At 47.6% G+C, this 17,847-nt stretch overlaps 1 protein-coding gene across 1 annotated transcript in view; it reads right to left on the bottom strand.

The window, feature by feature from the left end:
• Window positions 1-17,847, bottom strand: part of STS (steroid sulfatase) — a 150,874-nt gene that overhangs the window by 93,362 nt on the left and 39,665 nt on the right. The window contains 3 exon segments of the mRNA XM_021080518.1: window positions 1,187-1,309; window positions 1,398-1,519; window positions 3,559-3,699. Coding sequence (XP_020936177.1) covers window positions 1,187-1,309; window positions 1,398-1,519; window positions 3,559-3,695 — 382 coding nt within the window. The 5' untranslated portion in view covers window positions 3,696-3,699.

Here is a 17,847-nt window from a genome sequence, read left to right as displayed (position 1 = left end):
ATTCATCCGCCGTCCACCATTCATCCAACAACCACTGTCCATCCATCCACCATCGACCCACCCAACCATCACCCATCCACCCACCCATCCACCACCCACCCCTCCACTGGCTATCCATGCATCTAGCACCCACTATTCACCCACATCCATCCATCCACCACTTATCTACCATCCACCCAACCATCCATCCACCCACCCATCCATCCACCATGCATCCATGAACATTCATCCATCCAGCATCCACTATTCACCCACCATTCATCCATCACCCATTGATGTACCCACCCACCATCCATCCACCCACCATCGACCCACCCAACCACCATCCACCCAGCCATCTATCCATCTACCACCCACTCACCCAACACCCACCCATCTACCACCCATCCATCCACCTACTATCCATGCATCTAGCACCCCCTACTCACCCACCATCCATCCTCCACCACCCATCCACCATTGATCCATCCATCCACCCATCCACAATTTATCCGCCACCATTCATCCATCCACCATGTATCCACCCACCACCCATTCATCCACCAATTATCCAAGTACCCTCTATTCACCCACCAGCCATCCATCAACCACCCATTCATTCACTATTCACCTATCCACCCATCCATCCATCCATTATTCACCCACATCCATCTACCCATCCATCCACCACTCATCCATCCATCATCTACCATCCATCCAGGCATCTAGCACCCACTTTTCACCCACCCACCGTCCATCCATCACCCATATATCCACCCATGCACCATCCATCAACCACCCATCCACCCACCATTCACCATCCATTGACTCACCTGTCATCCGCCTCATCTATTAAGCTATCTATCCCTGTCCCTATCACCTTTGGCATCTACTTCCCAACTCTCCACACATCCATCTGCCCACCTACCTGTCTGTTGATCATGACCTATCTATCACCCATCCATCCATCCATCCATCCATCTATCCATCCATCCATCCACACACACACAAATAAGGACACACATCTACACATGCAAATACTTCATGTGGATGCCTGGCATTTGAATTTAGAATTGAAATCATCTCACCTCTGTTTTCCATTGTGCCAACTGTGTCAGCCACGTGATCCTTAAGGCAGCTGCTGTCCTGCCCTCCCCTCTCCCCCTCACCCATGCAGGCCCTCGAGTGCCCCCTCAGCAGCCCCTACCTATCAGAGCTGTTGTGTAGCCTTGACTCTTCAGAAGCTTGGCGAAGGTAATTTCACTTGGGGGAAGCCCCCCCGAAGAGGCCGAGAAGATGAAAACTCCCACCTGGTTCTGAGCTGCCATTCCTGAGCCAGAAAAGATGCACCATTAAGATGGGAGAAACGTTCAGACTGGGAGCTGGTCCAGGCTGCTGTGAAGGAGCCAGGAAGTTACCTGATCGGATGGGGTACCGGCCCGTCAGGAAGGCCGCCCTGCTGGGGGTGCACAGGGGCGCAGCCGCGAGGTGTTGCGTGAGCTTCACTCCCCCTCCAGCCAAGCGGTCAATATTGGGAGTCCTGGAACAAAAGACTCAAGTCATGTTCATGACCTCAGAAAGGAAGCGTTCTGGAGACTTTGTCCAGCAGGTCACTTCTCAGGGATCCGGGGAAACCCAGGGCTGCAGGTGGCAGGTGAGGGGCAGAAAGCAGGGAGGCGACACGGCACTGAAATTCAGAGTCACCAGAAAACCACGTGATGATGGACTATGACCTCCTCAGGGGCCCGTCCACTCTCTCAGGGGCTCTGAGCTCCTGGTCTCTGAGAGAGGAATCAAGTGCTGAGAACTGGCTGCTGTGAGGACAGGGGGAAGCAGGTGGATCAGGCTCTCACTCCTCTCCTGCCTGTGAATGCTGGGCTCCCAGCGAGAAGCATGTGGGGGCAGCCCAAGTCTTCTGTTCCCAACCACAGCCAGGCTCCTACCTCTCTGAAGGCTCTGCCTAATTTCCACATGCCCCAGGGAGAAGGGGCGATAGGACCCCCAGAAGAAGCAAGCAAGGATGGATGGGGGGGCATGTGCATTTACCGGGAAACAGTAACAAATGGGTGCATGGGGTCCGGGAGGAAGGGACAGATGCCCAGGTGGAAACATAATGTGTCGTCAAAGATGCCACCCTGTTGGCTCCCGGCTTGTTACACTTAACAGTTTTTATTTTTTTTAATTTTTCTTTTTAGAGCCATACAGATGTTCCCAGACTAGGGGCTGAATCAGAGCTACCGCTGCTGGCGTACACCACAGCTTACAGCAACACCACGTCCTTAACCCACTGAGTGAGGCCAGGGATCAAATCCACATCCTCACAGATCCTAGTTGGGTTGGTACCCATGGAGCACTACACAAACTCCTTCCTTGCACATGAGTTTTAAAAAATCTAACAAATGTCATAAGTAAGCACATATTTTAAGAGTAACAGGTAGGAGTTCCCGTGTGGCTCAGCAGATTTAAAAGGGTCTGGTGTTGTCACTGTTATGGCACAGGTTCGACCCCTGGCCTGGGAACTTCCACATGCGGATGGCCAAAAAATTAAAATTAAAAAAATAAACATCAGCAACTTTTGGTGCACAGACTCGGATTGGACCTGAGATACACTTAGCTGTCCTGCAGGCCAGCTCCTCCCCAAGAGGATACTTTACTTTGTGCTTGTTGGAGCTGACATGCAACCATGCAACACGCTTCCCATGGCCCGTGGTCACATGGTATGGAAGAAGAGGATATGGAGTGAACAGCAGGGAAAACAAACCAGTCCCCGAGGTCCCCAGCGCCAGGCCCCTCCCCCACTTCGGATAATGATTCATAGATCTTAGAAGGAAATTCCAGGGGAGGTCACTCTCTCCTCTCGTTCCACCGGCCTCGATCCTTTGTAACATGAGCCTCCACGGTTATATCAATGTTTTCCCGAGACCCTCAAGGGCAACTGCTTCCTGAAAGCCAACATTCCATGGCACCAGGACAGACCTGGCTTCTAAACCAGAATGCCCACGCCCGGGGCTGAAAAACCAAACACCCTCTTGGGTCCCCAAGTCTGGTTCCCATGGGGGTTTTCCTACCCTTGCTGTCACCTGGCCCTTGAAAAGTCCTGCTGTCATCAGCCAACGTGACATCTCTCCCCAGCCAGCTGATGGTGCAGCACAGCCTGGGCCAGAGGGTGGAGGGAGGTATGGAACGAGAGTTGACAGGCGGGGAGAGGATGGGGTGGCAATGGAAACAGAGCCAGGGGCCCTTAACCGAAGATAGCGTAGGAGATAGGAACCAAAGGGAGGGAAAAGTGAGGAGGTGAGAAAAAGCCCAACCGTAGGGGCGAAGGAGAAAGAATTACACTGGGTATCTTGAAGGGAACCATGTGAATTCATCCAACTTTCAAGTTCAAGGTGAAATCCCCACATGTGCCGACTAAGACCCATGTGTGTCCATGGAATGTTGCACAGCCAGCAAGGTATGCATTTGGGCGGGGGGGGGGGGCTTCAAACATGTCCACGTGGCTGGTGTTCTGTGATCATGTGTGCCTCATCACAGGACAGTGGCCTGTGAAGGGAGCCCTGAGTTCACCCATCACCCAACCTGAGGGTCTTGTTTCCATAGCAGCCAGGATCCCCGATGCCAAGGTCGTCGGCCATCAGCAGCACGAAGTTGGGTCTTGGGGTTACATGGCTCCAGGCCTCACCAAGGACCAGCAGCAGAAGGCAGAAGATCCTCATCTTCCTGCAAAGGGCAAGGGGAAGGGAGACGTGAGGGATGCTGGCGGCAGGTGGCCCAAGTTCCTACTATGGGGGACACGCCCCCACCTCCTCCCTCAAGATCCGCCCACCCTGGACCAGGTGGGCTTCAAAGTTGTCCTTGCCATACTGGGCAGAACTGTATCTGCCTTCCATGCATCTGTTTCAAAAACAAACATTTCTTTCTCTTTGGGTAGCAGTCACCTCCCCTACCCACCCCAAAACAAAATGAAGCTCTGTCTAGAAAATGGAAAACAGGAGTTGCTGTCATGGCTCAGTGGAAATGAATCCTACTAGTATCCAGAAGTGTGGGTTTGATCCCTGGCCTCGCTTAGTGGGTTAAGGATCTGGGGTTTCTCCAAGCCACGGCATAGGTCACAGATGCGGCTCAGGTCCTGTGTGGCTGTGGCTGTGACTGGCAGCTGCAGCTCTGATTCAACCCCTAGCCTGGGGACTTCCATATACCCCACGAATGGCCCTAAAAAGACCTTTGAAAAAAGGATAACGAAGATGCAGGCCATATACACAATGGAATATTACTCAGCCATTAAAAGGAATGAAATGATGGCATTTGCAGCAACATGGACCTAGAAATGATCATGCTAAGTGAAGTCAGTCAGACAATGAGACACCAACATCAAATGCTATCACTGACACACGAAATCTAAAAAAAAGACACAACGAACTTTACAGAACAGATAATGACTCAAAGACTTTGAAAAACTTATGGTTTCCAAAGGAGACACATTGGGGGTTGGGGGGTGCACTGGGTGTCTGATGGAAATACTGTAAAATTTGGTTGTGATGATTGTTGTACACCAATAAATGTAATAAAATTCATTAAGTAATTTTTAAAAAAAGGAAAACAGAACCACCTCTTTGACAAAGGTGGGCTCTGCCAGCAGCTCGAAGTTCTTTGCCGGGACCTTGGAAACACAGGCCCATCAGAACCATTCACTCATCAGCCTCAAGTCCTTTCTACCAAGAGCTATGAGGGTCAGTACAGCAGCTTGTAAAAGGGGAACATGTGGACGTGGGCACGATGCCAACCTTTCTGAACTCAGCGAGACACAAAGGTCACAGCCTGGGGCAGCTCTGGGGGTTCACAGGTGGCAGCAAACACCTGGGAGGAAGGGAAGCCTCCATCCTTTCCAGCTGCCATTGCGACACACAGTTGCTCTGCCCACATCACCTCTTTCAAGAACATCCAGCAAGAAGACTTGGGATGCGGACGGGGGCAGGTGCCGCTGGAGGGCACACACCTGAGCTCCTTCGCTGATACCCTCATGAGCTGCCCAGTGGACCCCCAGGAAGAGATAGGACCTGCCAGCGTCTGAACAGCTTGGGGCAGAAGCATCCTCAGGCTGATCCTCTTGGGGCAGGGGGTTAATGCCCATGGGGAAGGATCAAGGAGCCAGACTGGAGGATGAGCTGGCCTGTGCCCTCGCTCACCCTGAGAAAACTCAGGGCTTTCACAAGCCAGAGAAGACCTTGGCAGAATGCACAGCTTCAGGAAGCCATCAGGGGCTGGGAGGGATCTGGGGCAGCAGACCCCACTGGAGCCGGGGGCTTGGCCAGAGGTGTGATGCCCATGCGGAGCAGGAATCCTGTGATGGTTTCGTCTGAGGAGACTACACAGGAGCACAGCTGGATGCCAATCCCGCCACCTGACGCTGGTCCTCCTTGTTCTTTGACTGCACCTCCTTCTTCATGATGCTTAAGCTCACCTGGGGCAGGACACCCAGTGACGGCCCTGCCCCCACAGATGTCCATACCCGCATCCCAGGCATCCGTGTCTGTCTTACCTACATGGCCACAGGGACTTAAAGATTTGAGATGAGAAAAGGAGGCTGGGTTTTCTGATGGACCCCAATACTGTCCTTGGACATGAAAGGCTGAGGGATATCAGACCACAGAGCAAGGGACAGGGACATGATGGCAAAAGCAAATGGAGACCAGAGACGTGGGTCCACAAGCCGTGGGATGCAGGCAGCCTCCACAAAACACCATCCCCTGGAGCCTCCAGAACGAGGCAGCTCTGCTGACACCTTGATTTTAGCCCCTAGGACCCATCTCAGACCCCTGACCTGCAGAACTATGAGATAAATGTGTGGTGTGTGTGTGTGTGTGTGTGTGTTGTCCAAAGCCACAGAGGGGGTGGTCACAGGCTATGGTGTCATAGGAAAGCGATTCATGGGTCCATGAACAAGGTGGATGCCGTGCTGTGTGTCTGTACAGCTCACGGCTCCATCCCACAACACAGAACAGCCCTTGGCATGTTTCTGTCTGCAATGTCAGGGGCTGCGATGTTCCCCTGGAGGCAGGTCCACCTTTGCAAGAGGGAGCTGTGCAGGGAGCCAGCTCAAAGGTCTGTACACATGGGGGGAGGGGCTGTCATAGCTCTCAGCCTAGAGGGACCAGGGGGCAGGCTGGCCTTGGCCTTTGGAGACTCCAAATGGCTGGACCCACGTGGGATTCTGTTCTTGTGGGCTTGCTTCTCCCTTGAGGAAGCCGTTCAACTCCTGCTCGGGGTGTGGGTCCTTCTGGCTGGGGCTGGAGGATTGGAAAGAGCTGTGTGACACACGTTCTCCTACTTCTTCCTTTCCCTTCCCGCAGCCCTGAGCTGCATCCAGAACTCAGAGCCCTCCTAAAGCAGCACCTGCAGCCCGTGCATATCATCCTCATTCCCCAGCCACCTTCAGAGGTACCTACAGCTTTTGGGTGGTGGGTTCAGTGCGGCTAAAACCAGCCTTCTGGCTGCCTTCTCTGTCAACAGGCAGGTGGGCACCCTGTTAAGCAATCCTGCCCGGTCAGCTCCTGCTTTGCCACTGACTTGCCATTTCCTGTCTTTCTCAGCACATCTCCTGCATGAGGTCCACGCTTCCAGCTGGAGCCTGACTTCCTTGGATTCAGATGCTCTCTTGAATAGGAAGACGCTCGCTTTCCGGTTCATTTTCTTCTTTGCTTCTCTTCTCCCTCCAGCAGTTCTGCTGCCCCAACCCCTGCCCCTCCCCTCTCAGTTCAGAGCCAGAGTTTAGAAGGCAGGAGCAGTGGGCTTGTTGAACAGGCTGCCCGACCTGGCACAGGCTGCCCGGCCAGGAACAGGCCTGGCCGTACCCCACCCCAGAGGGCAGCAGGGATGTTTGCAGGAGACACAGCATAGCCCCAGGCCAAGCTGCACATCCAGGTCCTTCTTCATTCCTTCCCACCTGTGCTGGAAGCTGGGACCTCCCACCCTCCACCCCCAGGACTGGGCTCTCACACCTGAGCCACCTTCCTGCTTCCACACCTCTCTGCCAATGCCTGCAATTTCACCCTCTCTGGCCCTCACTCCAGGAGCCAAAACTCATCACTCCATCCTCTGGTCCTTGCTGGCTCTCGGAGGACCTTACGAGCATGGCTGGACCTCCATTCTCTCTTCTGGTCTTGACTCTGACTGAAGGGCCTCTGGAACACAGAGGTTCCCATATGCATGTGCCCCACAGGACCACCTGGCTCTTGGTCTACACCCATTGTCCCATGGCAGTGGCCTGGTGCCACCTGAAGGTCCCCAGGAGCACCTTGGTACATGCCTCTCCAGGAACATGCCCTCTGACATCAAATAGCCAACGTTTGGTGACTGAGCAAATGAGTGAAGACGAATTCTGTGGATTCAGATGGGAAGGTTCCTCTTCTTCCAAACTGGACCAGAGGCAGCAGGTGCACAGCAGCTAGCTGACAAGCACCAAAGTCAACGGCACAAGACCAAGAGGCCAACTCTACTCAGTTAAATAAAAGAATTCCTCCAAGAGTGAGGGAGTGGAAGACATAAATTACTGGGTGTAAGACTGGCTCAAGAATATATTCCACAACACGGGGAATATAGCCAGTATTTGTTTTTTTGTTTTTTGTCTTTTTAGGGCCACACCCATGGCATATGGAGGTTCCCAGGCTAGGGGTCGAATCAGAGCTAAAGCGGCCAGCCTACACCACAGCCACACCAACATGGGATCTGAGCCACGTCTTCAACCTACACCACAACTCACAGCAACGCCAGATCCTTAACCCACTGAGCAAGGTCAGGAATCGAACCTGCATCCTCATGGATGCTGGTCAGGTTCGTTAACCACTGAGCCGCGATGGGAAACCCCAATATTTGGTTTTAACTGCAAATGGACGTAACCTTTAGAAACTGTATAAAGATAAAAAATTAAAACAAACAAAAAAAATACAACCCTACCACTTGCCAAATTTTGGTGCAATATCAAAGAATATTTACAATGATCCAAAAAGCTGTTAACATAGTTCTCCTTTTCGGACTGCATATTTATATGAGCTGGATTTTCTATACATACTTCCACTAAAAACATATCATCACAGCCTGAGTTATTATTATTATTTCCCTTCAGCTAGATATGGAAGAAATTTTCAATTTTTGTTCGTTTGTTTGGTGGTTTGTTGGATTTTTTTTTTTTTTTTTTTTGCTTTTTAGGGCTGCACTGGCAGCATATAGAAATACCCAGGCCAGGGGTCGAACTGGAGCTGCAGCTGCTGGCCTATACCACAGCCACAGCAACGCTGTGGGATCCAAGCCACGTCTGCAACCTATACCACCGATCACAGCAACGCCAGATCCTTAACCCACTGCATGAAGCCAGGGATCAAACCTGCATCTAGTTGGGTTCATTACCACTGAGCCACGAAGGGAACTCCAAAATTTTCAAAAGTGAAAATGACACCACTCTTCTCATTAAATTTTTCTTTGGAAATGGTCATAATTTGGAATATTCCTAACTTATTTTTCATAAGAATATTTCTTCGCATATATAAAAATGGAATCTACGACGTTGAATAAAGTATCATTATTTCTGTTCCTATTGTTACGATACTCAAGGTATTTTTTATAAGTGGACATTGGGAGGAAAAGGCTTTGTATTTTCTTACGTTAAAGTGAGTTTTTTCCTCAATAAACCATTTCAGTCATCTGAAGAAAATGACACAAATGTGATGGCTTAAAACAGAAATAAAAACAAAACTAAACAAAAAAAAGCCCTCCTTCTAACTCAATCAAAGGAGGCAGAGAAGGGCAGGAAACCAGGTTTTCAATGGTTGCAATAGTTGCAATTACCCTATAAAAGGTAACAGGGAGGATTCAAAATTAGCATCAGTCTCTAAAAATAGTGTGAGACACAAAAGAAGTTCTTTAGATCACTAAGGACACCCATCAACAATGCAGAAGTGTTCCAGGCTGGGGCCTCAGGGTCCCTAAGTGGATTTACCAGTGCGAAAATCCTAATACCAGTAGCATATAAATGAGGATACCTCAGAACCGCTAGTCTTCGGAAGAATGCAACCTACAGCATTTATGCCAGAGAAGGTGAGTTCCAGAATGCTGTAGTTGTGTTTCTAATGCCGTCATATTTTCCTGCTTCACATAATATGGAAAATAAAATTTTTCTTTTAAATTATAGTTGACTTACAATGTTGTGCCAATTTCTGCTGTACAGCAAAGTGACCTAGTCATACATAGATATATATTCATTTTCTTATATTATCTTCTATCATGGTCTATCCCAAGAGACTAGATAGGGTTCCCTGGGCTGTACAGCAGGACCTCATTGCTTATCCATTCTCAATGCAACAGTTTGCATCTACAAACCCCAAACTACCAGTCCAGCCCACTCCCTCTGCCTCCCTTTGGCAACCACAAGTCTGTTCTCTGTGTCCGTGAGTCTGTTTCTGTTCCACAAATAGGTTCATTTGAGCCATATTTTACAATTCACATAGAAGTGATACCATATAGTATTTGTCTTTCTTTTTCTGACTGACTTAAGATAATAATCCCTAGTTGCAGAATTTTCTTATTTTAACATTACAGTTTTCTAGGTGCTCACAACAGCTATGTACTTTCTTTGTTCAAATCACCCATGTGAAGAAGTAACATAGGAACACGTGTCTCTGACGCATTCTGTTTGGCTGAGCAGTGCGTGATGAGGGTTTTTCAGCCTCAGCACCACTGACACTTGGGCTGGGACGACTGTCCTGGGTAGCAGCTGGAGTGAACGCCCTCTCTCACGTAACACAAGCACAATTCACTCCCTCTGCTGTCCCATGCAGGCAGCTTGGCTTCTGGGTAAGCTCCAGCCAATATATGTAACTTGAATGTTCTCCTTTGCACCCCTGAGTCCTTTTAAATGTTAAAATATAATGTTGCTCATGGGTAACATGCCCCGGCCAGTCACAGAAGGCTTTACATTCCCATGCAAGTGAGTTACAACCTCAAAGAGGCTCTTCAAACCTCAGGCTCCGAGCATCCCTTCCCGTTGTGCCGGACCTGTGACTCCTCCATCCCTGGTCCACATGGCCCATCATCTCCCTCCTGTGCCAGTTCATCAAACATTACCCTCTGCCTACAGTCACCTCGCCTTTCTGAACCCCGATCAAAGAATCCTCGCCCCAGAGAAGGATAACTTGCAGCCATACCTTGCTCTCTCTCGTCATCTGCCAGACTCCCCTCTCCTCTCTGTTCCTCTCATGGAGCTTTTCATAAAAGCAAATGCAGTGCCCTCTGTCTAAAGATCAGGAACCAGGGAGACGTGACCCATCCAGTGGCCCTTTGGGCAGCCACTGTGTCACTCCTAACTCTCTCCCCTGTCCTCTTGTTGGCAGTTTTTCCCTGTTTGTGGGGGAGCAGAGGCATGAGGGGAGGATGAAGAGGCAGGGTCGTCTCAGCTCTGGCCAGCAGCCTCGAGGTCAGGGTTGCATGGTCGCCTCATGCCAATTGCTCTCATCCAGACTCCACCAAGATGCCCTCACTGCCACTGGGCAGTCAACCAAGATGATGGAAATCAAGGGTCTCCAAGAAATCAGGATCTCAGAGACACCCCTGCCTTCCACGTTCCCTGCACACTCTTCACAACAGTCAAGATATAGAGGCAATTTCAGCATCCACAGATAGATGCATAAAGATTACATGGTATAATGCAATACTGCTCAGCTTTAAAAGAAGGAAATTGTGCCATGGGTGACACAGGGATGGACCTGGAGGACGTTATCCTGAATCAATTAAGCCAATTATAGAAGCATACATACTGACCTCAATCACATAGACTCTTCAAAAAAAGATGTGGAACTTATAGCAGCGATACGTATAATGGTGGTTGCCATGGACCAGGTAGCAGAAGAGATGGGAAGACATTGGTCCAAAGGCTATAAGTTTCCAATGATTAGATGACTCAGTTCTCTTCTGGGAAGTAATATATATTGAGGTACCATGTTAATAATACCGTATCATGTAAATGCGCTTAAGCAGTAGATCTTAAGCATTCTAACCATAAAAAAAACAAAAAACGTTAACTCTGTGAGATGAAAACTGTGCTAATTAACTTGACTGTGGTAATCGCTTCATAATGTATATGCATATCCAGTCACCAGATTTCCACTTTCAAGATATACAATTGGAGAAAAGGGAACCCTTCTAAACTGCTGGTGGGAATGTCAAGTGGTACCGTATGGAGAACAGTATGGCTGTCCCTTCCAAAGCTAAGTACGTTTTTAATTACATCTCAGTGAAGCTGGGGGTGGAAAAAAAAAGAACATTCCCTTCCTCTCCCTCCAAGAAAAAGAAAATGAAAAAGTTTCCAAAAAAGATAAAGCACTAGACAAATGGAACTGTTAGGAATATCTTTGTCTATTGATATCCTTGCCAGGAAGAGTCGTCTGCAGACAAGTCAATCACATCCATTGCAATTCACCAAATGCTTGGGGGGGAGGTGAGGGATGGGCTGGGGGTTTGGGATGGAAATGATGCAAAGTCAGGTTGTGATCATGGGCGTACAACTATAAATATAATAAAGCTGCTTTTTAAAAAAAGAAAACGAAAAAAAGCTCATGGGGTTAAAAACTGGCTAAACGATATTGTGACCCTCTTGTGCTGGTTTCATGGTTGAATGAGACCCAGCATCACCTGCACGGCTCCTGCTGCCCAAATGAGGAAGTTCCTGAGTATTTCTGTTGACCTTTGCAACAAAAAGTCATGCAAGCACTCACAATTCAACCACATCTGTTGCCATTCAACAATGGCTCATGGGGGAAAAACTAACTAAAAGACATTGTGAATACCTTGTGTTGGTTTCACGGCTGAATGACACTCGGCATCACCCCACATGGCTCCAACTGTTCAGATCAGGGAGTCCATGCGTATAGACCTCACTAAAAAGAGTGACACATGGGGCTTTCACAGATGAGATTTCCATCCTGACTCCCCTGCATGAGGTCAGTGCAACCACAGGACATTGGGGCAGCCTCTTTGTCAACATTTTTCTTCCATAATATGGGGGTGACTAAAAGGGTAACACGATCTCCAAAGGACTAGGATTCAGGAAGGGAAGCCTAGGGGTCGTTACTTGTTAGTTGTAGTTATCGGCAGCATTACCATAATTTTGTACTGACTATAGAAAGAGAGCTGGAAGCAAAGATATGGAAGGACAACTAAACAGTGGCCCCAGGAGAAGTTCCAATGGGGCTCAGTGGGTTAAGGATCTGGGTTGTCACTGCTGTGTATTGGATCACTGCTGTGCTGTGGGTTCGATCCCTGGCCTGGGAACTTCCATATGCCAACACTGCGGCCAAAAAAAAAAAAAAAAAAAAAAAGACAGCACATTGATAGTCCTCCTGAGATTCATATCTTGTATACACCCCTCCCTGCGGCTGCGCCTGAGCCTTGGGACTTGCATCAAGAGAAGATGAGAACAGGAATGGGACATCACTTCTGTGATTGGGTAGCCCAAGGCAATGACCTATGTTTTTTGAGCAGATCTTACCTCTGGCTGGGTTTTGATGAGCTGAGTTGCCGCATTAGAATGGGCCCCATGACGAGGAACTAAGGGAGGTCTCCAGGCAAGAACCAGCAAGGACACAGGACTCTCTGGTCAGCAGCCTACAAGGATCTGAGCCCTTCCCACAGGGATCCGAGGGAGCTTGGAAATGGATCCTGCCCCCATCAAACCCTCAGATGAGACCACCTCCCTGGCTGGTAACTTCAATGCAGCAGGCCAGGTATGATAACAAATATGTGTTGCTTTAAGCTGCTAAGTTTGGGGGCTGTTTGTTACACAGCGGTAGATAACTAATGCAAGGTACAAATAGCTTAAGACGTGAAGTTCAGCTGTGCTGAAGAGGACTTGAGGAACACCTTCCATGCAAGTGGCTCAGAAAGTCATGCTGAACGTATTTTAAAGGATGTTCATTATTAACGAGGAGTAGAATTTTATAGAAGTAATTTAAAGATACACGGCTCAGCTCACCAACCACATGAAATATGAATTTGTGTTTTATAACTGAAAGTTGAAAATACTAGAAGAGGCATAAGGTCCATATGGCAGCTCTGACAGACAGGATTTGAAGAGATTAAATGGAGCAAAACTCAGGTCTGTGGAATCTTAAACTTTCACCCCAAATCCAGCTATTCAGAGACTTACTCTGGGCTACTATGCTTTTATTGCACACAAAAATTGAACCTGATTTTTCTTTCAAATAAATTTTGCTTTCTTCTGCTTTTACTTATATTCTAAGTGTACAGAAAGATAAAATAGAAACCAAGCATTCAAAGAACCACTTAGATACTAAGTTTCTCTCCATGTTGCTTCTTTTATCCTGGGCTTATGTCAAAAACTGAATGCACAGAAGGCCTATGACTATGTGCCATGTTTCTTTGGATTTTGTCTTTCCATGCAAAACTCTCACAATGGGTTGAAGACAAGTCTTAATGAAGAGCAGGCTTCAGACATGGAGGGTGTGGTCAGCCCACAGAGAACATGCATCTTTATCCAGAAGTGATGGAGAGATAGCAAAGGCTTTTTGTTTATTCGTTTTTGCTTTTTAGGGCCACACCCGCAGCATATGGAGGTTCCCAGGGGTTGAATCAGAGCTGTAGCTGTTGCCCTATACCACAGCCACAGCAACAGCAACACAGGATCCAAGCCGCATCTACAACCTACACCACAGCTCACAGCAATCCTAACCCACACTGAGCGAGACCAGGGATGGAAGTTGTCTCCTCATGGATACTAGTCAGATTCGTTTTCCACTGAGTCACCATGGGAACTCCAGAGACAGTAAAGGTTTTAATCAGGGGGTGAAAGGTAGGCTTGATTTCCATTCTCAGGTGGTGATTCTGCTACCCCTTGGAGGATGGAGGCCATGACCCTACAAAGATGTTGGTACCCAGACAAGGTGGGGACAGGTGATGGAGAAGGATAGGACCACATTGAGATGCCACTGGTAGAACTTGGTCGCTGACCAGATGCAAGTGTCAGACAGAGAAGGCAGCGAATGGTCCTCCAGCCTTGATTTCTGGAAAGAGACTGGGGCCATGAGCTGTCAAAGAGCACAGTGAATGCAGAAAATAATTGGGGTTTAAGAGTTCAAATCCTCTCTATGCTAAGATGTTGCTGTTACAAGGATCCACTGTACATGTGTATGTTCTTTGGGGGAAAAAATTCCTAATTTTCTGTGCTTTTAAGGGTTAGTTCACATGAAGAAATTTTTTTTTTTGGTGTTTGTTTGTTTTTTAGGGCCTCAACCGTGGCATACGGAAGTTCCCAGGCTAAGGGTCGAATTGGAGCTACAGCTGCTGACCTACACCACAGCTCACAGCAACGTTGGGTCCCCAATTCACTGAGCAAGCAAGGCCAGGGACCAAACCCGCATCCTCATGGATACAACTTTGGTTTGTTACCGCTGAGCCACAACAGGAACTCCAAGGTGAAGAACTTTTTAATGGAAGTCTAATAGGACAAAAGTCCATAAATAACTATTAATGTCTGTATTAGGATATGACTTGCCAACTGTGTCGGTGATAGCTTCAAAATGTGCCTGGGGTAGAAATGAGTAGGCTACCATGAGATATACCACCTAGCCCAAGAAAGAATATTTGAATTTTTTTTTCTCTTTTGTCTTTTTAGGGTTGCACCCGAGGCATAGGGATGTTCCCAGGCTAGGGGTCGAGTTGGAGCTGCAGCTGCCAGCCTACACCACAGCCACAGCAACGTGGGATCTGAGCTGCATCTGTGACCTACGCCACAGCTCATGGCAATGCTGGATCCTTAACCCACTGAGCAAGGCCAGGGATTGAACCCATGTCCTCATGAATACTACTCGGGTTTGTTCACCACTGAGCCACGACGGGAACTCTGAATGTTTGAAACTTTATGTTTCTTAATAGTCACTTACAATCCTGCTGCATTTAAATGATTATTGTCTGAAGTAACCAGGACTTCTTTTTCCCCCACAAACATGGATTCGGAGCAGTGTTTACAAAGATGTTTCAAATGAAGGAAACAGAGTTCGTTGATAAAAGTACATAAAAATGAAAGTGCTCCAAAATATTAAGAGCATAGCACATTAACCTCTGAAAAACAGCATAATGTACCACATGAGACAACGTAAACAGCCTTATTTTGGAAAAAAAAAAAAAAGCAAGGAAAAAAAACTTTTTAAAGCTATTTCTAAAACAGAATTATTATGAAGCAGAAAGACAAAAGAACATTTTCATAACCAGAGATGTAATTACATTAAATTTGTTCATTAAAAGAAAATTAACATTGTGGTTACATAACAGAAACTTTACCACGGCAACCAGAATGTTCCCAATGTATTAGCTTGATGGGGAAAAGGCTTATTAGAAACAGAAAAACCTACATTGCAACCAGGTTTTGTTCAGAAGAAATGTAGTTTTTCTTCCGTTCAAGCTGTGTATCATCAATGAATTTGGTTAATAAAATGTTACCTAATAGATGCCCTGTTTTAAAATCATAAAGAAAAACAGTCTGGAATTAGGGCAACGCAACTCCTGCTGGACCATGTGTTTGTACAGCTGTTTTGCTGGATTTAAATACCTATTTAGATTGCCTGTGTTGTTTTGTTTTTTTTTCTAAAATATTCATGTCTTGTTTATTGAGTGAACCTGTGTTTGTATTGATGGTGGAAGCCTGCCTGGTGGTCTGGTTTGAATTTTATGTTCAAGTATGCCTAGGACAATTAAATGAACTGTATTATTTTAAGAGATTATCATGCTAAGCAACGTCAAAGAAAGACAAATAGCATATGATATTGCTTACATGTGGAATCTAAAATATGATGCAAGTGAACTTATTGACAAAACAGACTCACACGGAAAACAAGCTTGTAGTTACCAAAGGGGAAAGCGGGGAGATAAATTAGGCATTTGGGATGAACAGATACACACACTAGTGTATATAAAACAGGTAAACAAGGTGCTATTATAGAGCACGGGAAACTCTACTCAAGAGCCTATAATCACCTATAATGGAAAATAATCTAAAAAATAATATATAAGTAAGTCATTTTGCCAAACATCTGAAACTAATGCAATATTGCCAGTCCACCATATTTCAATAAAATTTTTTAAAAGAATATTCATTTAAAAAGGTATTTTTTTGGAGTTCCCGTCATGGCGCAGTGGTTAACGAATCCGACTAGGAACCATGAGGTTGCGGGTTCGGTCCCTGCCCTTGCTCAGTGGGTTAAGGATCCGGCGTTGCCGTGAGCTGTGGTGTAGGTTGCAGATGCGGCTCGGATCCCACGTTGCTGTGGCTCTGGCGTAGGCCGGTGGCTACAGCTCCGATTCAACCCCTAGCCTGGGAACCTCCATATGCCGTGGGAGCGGCCCAAGAAATAGCAACAACAACAACAAAAGACAAAAGACAAAAAAAAAAAAAAAAGGTATTTCTTATCATGCACATGGAGAACAGACTTGTGGTTGCCAAGGATGGGGGAGGGAGTGGGATGGGTTGGGAATTTGGGGTTCATAGATGCACACTCTTTCCTTTGGAATGGATAAGCAGTGAGATCCTGTTGCATAGCACAGGGAACTATTCCTAGTCACTGGTGATGGAGCAGGATCATGTGAGAAAAAGAATGCATACATGTATGTGTGACTGGGTCACCTTGCTTTACAGTAGGAAATTGACAGAACATTATAAACCAGCTATATTAGAAAAAATAACAATCATTATTAAAAAATAAATAAATAAAAAGATTTGCTTTTTTTTTTTTTTTAAGTAAGCCTTGCCCAACCTTCAGCCATCTGAAACCTTCAGAACAGGTGGGGAGACAGTGCTGGATGTTTGCAGACTCTCTCATGGTGCCCACTCACTTCTTCCCTGGCTCCTTGGTCCAGCTGAGATAGGGACAGAGGGCAGTAAGCCAGAAACCCAGATGTGACAGCCGCCCCCATGTTGTCACCGTGTCCATGTGGGGGTCTGTCGCTACAATGTGCAATAAAAGGGGTCCCAGCATGTCTAACCCCACCTTGTCTCTGCTCCCACACCTGACAACTCTCCACATCTGCCTGGAAACGAGCCTGTGTTGCTTTACAGCGAGCAAGAGGCACAGGCATCATCACAGAGCCAGAGAGTCCACAAAAACTGTAAAAACCAGGATCTGAAAGGCATCTGACATCATGTCTGAGCTCCTGAAGGGCATTTCTTCCCCCTCCTCATGGGCAGGGTCAATCTCTGGCTGCCTTGACCCACGCTGGGTACCTGGGCAAAGCTACCTCAAGATCAAGAACCAGAAAAGACAGGTGCACTGGTTGATTTAATAGCACAGATGCGCCCGCATTTGTCAAGAGATGCGATCCTGGGAGTTCCCACTGTGGCTCAGCGGATTAGGAACTTGACTAGTATCCACAAGGATGCAGATTCCATCCCTGGGCTTGCTCAGTGGCTAAGGATCTGGCATGGCCGTGAACTGTGGTGTAAGTCGCAGACACAGCTCAGATCCCTCGCTGCTGTGGCTGTGGCGTAGGCCAGCAGCTGTGGCTCCAATTCAACCCCTAGCCTGGGAACCTCCACATGCCACAGATGCATGTGGGGGAAAAAAAAAAAGAGAGAGAGAGAGAGACATGTGATCCCGGCTGGCTTGGTCCAGGAGTTAGGGGACTTTTTCAATCAATGGTACCAAAGGCCCTGCCATCCCGTAAAGACACAGCCAGGCAAAGCAGCTGAAAGAGAGCCCATCCCTGGAGTTCACAGCAGCAGAAAAATAAACTCAACCCCAGTCATAAAAATAAGAGTGGATGAATTAGGCACCAACAGCAAAAGCAACAATAATTCATACCCTTCAGAAGCAA

The sequence above is a fragment of the Sus scrofa genome, chromosome X, assembly GCF_000003025.6.
Source record: "Sus scrofa isolate TJ Tabasco breed Duroc chromosome X, Sscrofa11.1, whole genome shotgun sequence".
NCBI lineage: Eukaryota > Metazoa > Chordata > Mammalia > Artiodactyla > Suidae > Sus > Sus scrofa.
The sequence above is the reverse complement of the archived record's forward strand: the minus strand, read 5'-3'. Positions and strand labels throughout refer to the sequence as shown.